The sequence below is a fragment of the Dermacentor silvarum genome, chromosome 9 (genome assembly GCF_013339745.2).
Source record: "Dermacentor silvarum isolate Dsil-2018 chromosome 9, BIME_Dsil_1.4, whole genome shotgun sequence".
In the NCBI taxonomy this organism is placed as follows: Eukaryota; Metazoa; Arthropoda; class Arachnida; order Ixodida; family Ixodidae; genus Dermacentor; species Dermacentor silvarum.
The window spans coordinates 158,360,745-158,370,157 of NC_051162.1; the positions used below are offsets into that span (position 1 = coordinate 158,360,745).

The window sequence follows — 9,413 nt, forward strand, 5'->3', positions numbered from 1 at the left end:
GCTGCGCGCGGTCGCGCGGCCGTATCTTGAGAGCGATCTGCGTTAGGGGCACAGTCTATAACACGTGCGTCGGCGGCTCGTAGCTTTGTGCGTGCTGTGTGTTCTCGGCGCCCAGTTTGCGTTGAAGCGATAGACAACAGCACGAAGGTCACTGCGCTCGCTGCTGCTGCCGCGTTTCCTCACGCCAGCGTTTTGACAGCGAGTGTCCGCGGTTATCGAGTGTGATGTGCTCTTGTTTGCTGTGCGCGCTGACACTATGCCTGTTAATTTAGTTAGCCAGCGAATGTTTACAAGTCGATACGGGCGATAAAAGTACCATTCTTACATTAGTATGGCTCTGTGCTAATTTGCTGTCGCAATTGATGCTTCACCTTTCGGGCGACACTGCGCTTTTTTTATAATTGCTATCTTCCCTCTGGGCTGTTGCGCCTGAGTTCAAATGTAAGCTCTGCAGTTTCTGTACAACTTTTGTACTGTGCAGCTGCTGTACGACTAAGATTATGCTCTAGAAACTTTAGGGTGAGTGTACCTCGAGTTTCGCTATCGCATAAATAGAAAGAAATTTCCTCTCCGGGCGAACAAGATCATGGCCTTCCCAGGTGCCGCTTTGCTACGCATTTTTTATACATCTTACGCTATTAACTACTGCTTTTTTTCTGGGGGGGGGGGGGGGGAGGGTTAAAGTCATGCGAGTTTATTGGCATGCTTACCACACCGGACCCTTCTCGACAGGCCTTGGGTTAATCTATCATTCGTTATTTTGGCCCACCATTCGTCGTATATCATACCTTCTATTTTAACCTATACCGCTAATAGATTACTCCTCGCCATGTCATTCATCTATTTTCTCCGCTTTTTTCTTAGTAGGTTTAACTGCTCCGATACTTACATAGCGTGTAGCGATGATGAATATTTTAGTTGCGAATCAGCGCTGTGCGCGCCAGTCATTATTTGTCTTGTCCTTGTAGAAGTTCACGCATTCGGGTTGTAGGCATGACGCGTGGGTCACCACGGGCCTCCAGCTGTTCGCTTGCTTGACATCTCTTTTCAAGAGTTTCCGTTATATCTAGTTGTCGGTTAAGGTGATTAAGGTTAGGTAGGCAGGCAACGTACGACTTAAAACTGTGCCGGGAAATATTTTTGAGCAACACTCACATTTTATTATGAATCTCCATGCGATGTTCACCACTAAAATGATGCTCCCCATGAAAGCAGCACCTTAAGTAATCCCCAATATCGTTTTTCACTCGAGTTGTATTGGGCACGGTATTCCATCGACCCTCCTCGATGAAGGAGTTTTAGGGAAACAGGGTATTAAGTAATAACTGATCGGCGTGCCAGCGCGTTACCGCAAAATCTGAAGAGTGACAAGGAGGTGACAGAAAACAACACTTGTTGTTAGGTGACAAGTGCTTCGTCCGTTTCCATCCGTTTGGTTGTATGCTCAATGCCGCTGAAAGCTATAAATGAAAGTAGTCCCTGACGCGAATGTACATATGCAGTGGTTTCTTCGAGTCCAGTTCACAGTTAGTGCGCTCGTGAAGCTGGCAGCAACATGACAGATTAATACTCGGAGAGTTAACATTTGCTGCTGGATGCTGAGAAGAGCGAAACTAATGATTTTCGCACTGGAACAAATCTGCCACGCGCAATTTGTCACCACGTCTGAAGGATGTCGCAATAGATGACGTAAGGTGCGGCAAATAAAGCCCGTGATCGTGACGTCTACCCTCTTAAGCGTCGCAATGCTTTTTTTGAGCACCAGCGACGCCGCCAGAGGTGTGCTAGGATTGCATTTGCCACCACACGTCACTATCACCGAAGTTCTAGCTGTGCTTCCATGTCAGTTGTATCGGTGTTTGACGCAGATATAACGCAAATTTATCTGCGAGTGGGTGGTATATGTTGAATCTATGACGTGATAAGATTGAGCAGGGCTTGAGAGAATCGTTCATGTCGAGGTGTCGGAGCAAGGGTACAGGCTGTAGTCCACCCGAAACTGGGTCCGTTGGTCGGAGCTGCCGCTGCTGACGATGTAAAAGACAAGGGGGCCTTGGACCGACACTGAAAAAGGGGGGAGAAGACTCGTCAGCGCGTCTTTGAAAACTGTTTATAGGCATCAAAGGCATCCACAAAACACATCGTCAGCTGAAACATTATGCAGATACCAGCGAATATGATTGTTAAAGTGAGCGAACAGCTTTCTGAATCCACTGAATTATCTGTAGAGAAATATTTGGTTCAATGTTTAACCCTTCCGTTGTCGTCATTGTGTCGGAACACCGTTGGTAAGCCTTGCATCGATTTCGTTTCTTCTCGTTTATCGGCGGTTATGGCGGCCGAGCCTCCAGCCGCTTTTCCGACTTTTGTTCCTTTTTCTGCCACATTCATCGCAGCTAAACAATGGGGCACAACTTCTGCAGAACTATCGATGAAGGAGCTTTACCTCTGGCGTGACGCCAGCTCCTCTCCGACCTATCAGCAAAGTCCGGAGACCGACGGCGCCTTTGCCTCTCCCCCAGTGACCTACAATTTTTTTCCACTGGCTCCGCCTCCGTGGCAGCCCTCTCCCCCTCCTTACGGCGTTGCCCTCTTTTCATTCTACAGCGGAGAAAGTCCGCCGCTTGCCGCAAGAACAACGTTGGAAAAATCCAAAGAAAGCTATTGGCTCGAAAAGCAGATTCTTTAAACGGACACTGGATAAAGACACCAAAACAGCTTACAGTTATAAAGAGTTCTTTAAAAATGATTTTTTTTTTCGTTAATGTAGCAACATGGTGATCATAATCAGGGATAACAACGGTCAATTCTGTTAAAGTTCGCACCGACACCACAGACGTCAGTGTGACGTGATGGATTTCGAACTACTTTTGTGTATTGGGCCGTTGTGGCCCAGTAATTGTTCTTGAAACTTGCTAAGTTCAGTCTTTCGCTCTTTTAGAACACAATGTATAACTCATATCCATGACGTCACAAAGAGCTAATACGGAAACTTCAAGGCGGCGTCGCCACCCTTCTTTTCTTTTTTCCGTCTTTCATGGACCCCCATGCCTCCGCTTACAAACCGCTCGTTTATATATATTTCATTGTCTAAAATTTAATTTATATAAGCCCTTCACAATATTTATTTGACAGTGAATGGAAGCCTTTACGTGAGCCTTTCACATTTCATCCTCGTTAGGCTTAGCTGGGGAAGAGAAAACGAACATCTTATTTACAGCAGTCAAAATAAGACAAACTACACCGGTGAATATTAAACTTGACTTATTTTTCTGGTTTTAAGTTCCGTGTTCGGGCGAATGCGAAATTGCTGCACGTGCAAGCTACGCTGATTCAGTATCTGTCTCGAGAAAGCGAAAGCCCTGTGAAAATCCGCCAAACTACTTGGTGTTCCAACACATGTGCAAAAGGTCTGCGCCTGTAGCTTTGAGCTCATTGCCGTGGGAAGTTGTGTGCGAGTTCAGTGGCCTTTTTTTTTTGCCTATAGTCGCGTAGTTTAGTAGAACTTCTTGCTGTACGAGTCGGTGCACGGCTATGTTAGGAAGAGTTGCGCAAACAAAAGGAAGAACAAAGGAAAAAAAAGAAAGAAGTAGACGGAAAGAGCGTCTCTACTTCGTGCGTCGTCTACTTGGTTTCTTTCGGGTGTTCGTCTTTTTTGTTTGCGCAACTCTTCCTAACATCGTCTATAGTCGGAGCCAAGGTCAAACGCTAGTTCCAAGGTCACAGAGCTTGTCGCCGATGCGTGCGCACCTCCATACGCCCGCTCTCTGGCCTCTGTTAGCACGGCCCCTCCTTGCTCCACGCGCATGCGCGGAGTCCCGCTAGCCCACCGCTACGTGGCTAGGCGCCTCCTCTCCTTACTCCACTCGTCAGTACGGGTGTGCGCGTTGTCCGTTTCGCGTAGGCCTCCACTAGCAGATACAACAATGGGCCCTCGAAAGTACCAAGTGGAAGAGGGCACCGGCTCTGCAGATACTACAGTAGCCGGAGGCGTAATGTTACCAACCTCTCCAGCACGGCCTCGTTGTAACTCTAAATTTGCCTACCACTATTCATAATTAATCTGAGATCATCACCATCAGCCCTATATTTATGTCCACTGCAGGACGAAGGCCTCTCCATGCGATCTCCAATTGCCCCTGTCTTGCGCTAGCTGATTCCAGCTTGCGCCTGCCAATTTCCTGACTTCATCACCCCACCTAGTTTTTCTGCCGTTCTCGACTGCGCTTTCCTTCTCTTGGTATCCATTCTGTAACTCTAATGGTCCACTGGTTATCCATCCTACGCATTACATGGTCTGCCCAGCTCCATTTTGCCATCTTAATGTCAATTAGAATATCGGCTATCCCCATTTGCTCTCTGATCCACACCGCTCTCTTCCTCTCTCTTAACGTTAGGCCTAACGTTTTTCGTTCCATCGCTCTTTGTGCGGTCCTTAACTTGTTCTCGAGCTTCTTTGTTGATCTCCAAGTTTCTGCCCCATATGTTAGCACCGGTAGAATGCAATGACTGTACACTTTCCTCAGATATTTAATCTCAGATACTCCCCCGCAGAAGCACGCGGTACACAAGACACTTACAAAATTTCGCAGCTACTCACTGTGTAGCACGACCGTTTGGTTTCCGCCACAGATCCTGACGGGCGCGGCCAGGCCGCGCCGGCTGTCGTATCCCGGCGGCAGCTGGATGAAGTTGCTCCGGCACTCCTGAGCAGCAGCGCCGCCACTGTTGATGTTACCGTTGCCACCGCTGCGGGTCGCCTCGGTCGGCGAGTACCGAGACACGGTGCGAATCTTGAGCGATATGGCCTGCAGCCAGCTGGGGCGCGCGATGCACACGGCGTAGTTGAGGGCGCGCACGAAGTGCAGCGCCTCCTCGGTGAACGCGAAGCTCCGGAAGGAGCCCCTGCAACCGCCGTGGTGCTGCAGGCAACCGGGTTGCGCTGCGGAGACGGAGAGAAAGGCGCTGATTAGAGAACACTCGTTCAAAATCTCTTTCATATAACTGCCGTCAGTTCGTGATGCACTTCGTCCATTGTTATACTAGGTCGCCGACCGCTCTCTTTCTCATTCCGATCTTTCCGTTCCCCCTTTTCCCGAACCAGCGTAGCGTAACCAACTAGACGCTCTTCTGTTAACATGCCTGCCTTCCTCCCGCCTCCTCCTCCTTCTGATCTCTCCATCTTTCAAAGATTAAAACGCTTGTGGGAAACGCTGCTTACGAAGGCGAGCTTTTTGCTTCTTTTTTACCCTCATGTCCGGTGCCGCAGGGATGGAATGGATGGATGGAAGCTATGAGCGTCCCCTTTTAAACGGGGTGGTGGGTGCGCCACCAAGCTCTTTTATTATTTTGCCTAATGCCCTACATTTCCGTGGCCCCGTGGTCTGTAAACTTTTGTGGCCGGGTGTATAGTGACCATACATATGGCAGGGAACAGCGATTTTTTTAAAAGAACTACGATAACTCGTTATACATGGGTTCAAATCTAGGAACTTGATACTTACCAATAAGCTTTCCTGATTAACGTTTTCTACAACTGAACACTATTTTTATGTAGGGCATGTGGGTAGCCCTTACGGGCGTTTGAAAAAAAAATAGGTGTTCCTTTTCATATTGATGACGACTGTGCGAGCGTCGCTGGTTAACATTTCTAGGGCTAGGTTACGCTTGCATGCATGAAAATATCCAAGAAATCAGGCGGGGAACAACCATCGCTGTATACCTCTAAGGGTGGAGCATCATAAACGTCGCGAGTGTGGTTCGCCTACCACCGGTGGCAAAGTAACCATTTTTTTATTAAAGAATGTCAAGTGCAAATACACACGAGGACCAACAAAGGCACACGGTATACACAAGACATATACACTACTATCAACAATGGCTTTTATTACTGCGATAGCAATTATATGGACACTCCAAGCGTGTTTCTGCAGTCGTCGTAGTCGTCGACGCCGTGAGGTTCCGTATAAAGGCCAACGGCGATAAAATCGTCGCCGCACGCCATATGCTGTATGCGCGATTGAAAGGGGGCGTCCCTCGCGCGCTTTCACTGAGAGCGAACGCACGGCAGAGAGCAAACGCTACGTCTTCCGTCGTGCGAAAGGCAGTGGGGGGATGGGAGGGAGGGAAGGGAGGCGACGTTAACTGCGGCCCCAAATGCGTATGTGGCGACCGAGCGCAAGGGCAACTGGAGACACAATCTCCCACGCGAAAGGAGGAAAGCGGAAAGGCAGCGCGGGAGGGAGAGTGGGCGGCTTCTACTCTGCCGGGAACTGCGTACTTTGCGTGGCTGAGGGATGTCGCGCGCACCGCCTCTTGAAAGTGATCTCCACACGGCTCTGACCTTTGTCGCGGTGGGACTACTTTCAAGAATTCTATAGTCAATGACAACCTAAGTATTACAAGGAAGCTCCACCCACAAAAACGTAGTGCACGTGCTCCTAACATCAGAAAGAGATCTGAACCAGCTGGAGTCTGCTGACAGCTTAATGACTTTGGCTGGCTAATGCAAATGCTAGGATAATTAGAAAATAATCGCGTTCTTTCAAGCTAAAATATTACGTTTGGCTGAGCAATGACATCAGGATGCACTGCAAAATATGCCTAGACGTTCAGGTTTCACCCTGAAACCAGTTACACAATGACTAATCTGTACGGATAAATTGTTGTTTCAAGCACGCGAAACCGCTTGCCGTCAGGAAAATAAGCGAATCTGGTCGGCTGGAGCGTCATTCATGAATTGGCGGTTGACAATAATGTTTTTGATGTGGTAGTGACAAAGCCAGTGTCAAGCAGACATCATTTGCTATTTTGTTTGCTCATCTGTTTTGTTTATATCAAGTATACTGTATTGCATGTGCGATATGTTATATTGTACTCCACGTTCATACCACAGTTGTACGCGTGCGTACCGGTGAATAAATTTTCTTGTCATCTATGCAAATTTCGTTGGACAGTGTACACATAACCTTGTAAATCTTCGGTTGTCGCCAGCTATAGAACTGTCAAAACTGAATAACAAGAAGAAAGTAAGAGATATTCGAAGTTATAACGCAAAAAAGATTGAGGAAGCAGTAAAATATAGAGACAGCATGAAATCAGTGAGAAGAAAACTTGGCATAGGACAAGGCAAAATTTATGCACTGAAAGATAAGCAGGGTAATATCGTCAGCAATTTCGATGACACAGTAAAAGCAGCGGAAGAATTCTATACTGAAATGTAGAGTTCCCAGAGCAGCCAAGCTACTTTCATTCGTAGTGATGAACAGGATACAGAGGCTCCTCCTATAACTAGCGATGAAGTTAGAAGGGTCTTGCAAGATATGACCAGGGGAAACGCTGCTGGAGAAGATGGAATAACAGTCGATTTAATCAAAGATGGAGGAGATATGCTTGAAAACCTTGCGGCCCTTTATACGCAATGACTCACGACTTCAAGTGTAGCAGAGAGCTGGAAGAACGCCAACATTATACTAATCCATAAGAAGGGAGACGTTAATAATTGAAGAATAGCAGGCCCATTAGCTTGCTTTCAGTATTGTATAAAATATTCACCAAGATAACTTAATTCCAATAGAATCAGGGCAACATTTGTCTTCAGTCAACCAAGAGAACAGGCTGGCTTCAGGAAAGAATATTCTACGATGGATCATATCCATGTCATTAACCAGGTAATCGAGAAATCTACGGAGTACAATCAACCTCTCTATATGACTTTCATAGATTATGAAAAGTCATTTGACTCAGTAGAGATACCAGCAGTCATAGAGGCATTGCATAATCAAGGAGTAAAGGAGGCATACGTGAATATCTTGGCAAATATCTAGAGGATTCCACAGCTACATTGGTTCTCCACAATAAAACCGTTCAAGAAAGCGGCAATGCTATTCACTGCATGCTTAGAAGTATTCAAACTCTCAGACTGCGAAGGCTTAGGAGTGAGGATGAACGGCGAATATGTCAGCAACCTTCGGTTTGCATATGACATTGTCCTGTTCAGCAACAATGGAGACGAATTACAACAAATGATTGAGGACCTTAATCGAGAAAGTGTAAGAATTGGGTTGAAGATTAATATGCAGATGACAAACATAATGTTCAATAGCCTGGCAAGGGAACAAGAATTCAGGATCACCAGTCAGCCTCTAGAGTCTGTAAAGCAGTCCGTTTATCTAGGTCAATTACTCACAGGGGACCCTGATCATGAGAAAGAAATTTACAGAAGAATAAAATTGGGTTGGAGTGCATACGGCAGGCATTGCCAAATCTTGACTGGGAGCTTACCACTGTCGTTGAAAAGAAAAGTGTACAATCATTGCATTCTACCGGTGCTAGCGTATGGGGCAGAAACTTGGAAGGTAACAAAGAAGCTCGAGAACAAGTTAAGGGCTGCACAAAGAGCGATGGAGCAAAAAATGTTAGGCCTAATGTTAAAAGACAGGAACAGAGCGGTGTAGATCAGAGAGCAAAAGGGGGATAGCCGATATTCTACCTGACATAAAGAGAAAAAAAAAATGGAGCTCGGCAGGCCATGTAATGTGTAGGATGGATAACCAGTGGATCATTATAGTTACAGAATGGATACCAAGAGAAGGGAAACGCAGTCGAGGATGTCAGAAAAGTAGGTGGGGTGATAAAGTGATAAATCAGCTAGCGCATGACAGGGGCAATTGGAGATCGCAGGGAGAGGCCTTCGGCCTAAAGTGGACATAAATATAGGCTGCTGCTGCTACTGGTGATAGAAACGCTTGCGCTTCACATCCATAAGGTCGCGGGTTCAATCCACGACGCGGTGGTCGCACTCCTATGGGGACGCAATGTAATAACGATCGTGTACTGTGCATTCGGTGTACGATAAGGAATTCCAAATATTCAAAATAAACCCCGAGTCTCTCAGAACCGCGTGCCTCGTATCCAATCGGTGTTTCGGCACGTAAAAGTCTGGATTTTTTTTTTTGCCCCTTTGACTTTCTCGACCTTGACATAGAATGTTGTCTCCTTATAGTGTTCGTGCTATATTTCGACGCCATATCTGTGTTCTGCTCCACAAAGCTAGAGGCGGAAGGAGATTAGATGGACCACTGTGTCAGGCAAGTACGCACTCCTATTTATTCGACTACGGGCCCCGGATATACCGTGGCGTTAATATTCGGTGGTTTGCCGAATGACGCATCAGCAATGAATGGTACAAGTACAAAGCTCTGATGTCATCAACTAATGAGCTATCTGCTGAAAAATGATTCTCTTCTCATTTCTTACATCTTTACCATCATTAAAAAACAAAAAGCAGTGCTAGAACTGGCCGAAATTTTTAATATTTTCAGCAAGTCTCACTGTGCCGACAGATATCAACTCCATGCTGAAAATCTGCATATATATATATATATATATATATATATATATTTATATATATA

The 9,413-nt window shown here is 46.5% G+C and overlaps 1 protein-coding gene across 1 annotated transcript in view; it reads right to left on the bottom strand.

The window, feature by feature from the left end:
• Nucleotides 1-1,137: 1,137 nt before the first annotated feature.
• LOC119464573 (uncharacterized) overlaps nt 1,138-9,413 on the bottom strand; it is a 47,231-nt gene continuing 38,955 nt past the window's right edge. Inside the window, exons 5-6 of the mRNA XM_049656117.1 lie at nt 4,601-4,942; nt 1,138-2,064 (exon numbers count right to left, since the gene is read on the bottom strand). Of these exons, the coding sequence (XP_049512074.1) occupies nt 1,952-2,064; nt 4,601-4,942 (455 nt within the window). The 3' untranslated portion in view covers nt 1,138-1,951. The remainder of the gene's footprint in view (nt 2,065-4,600; nt 4,943-9,413) is intronic.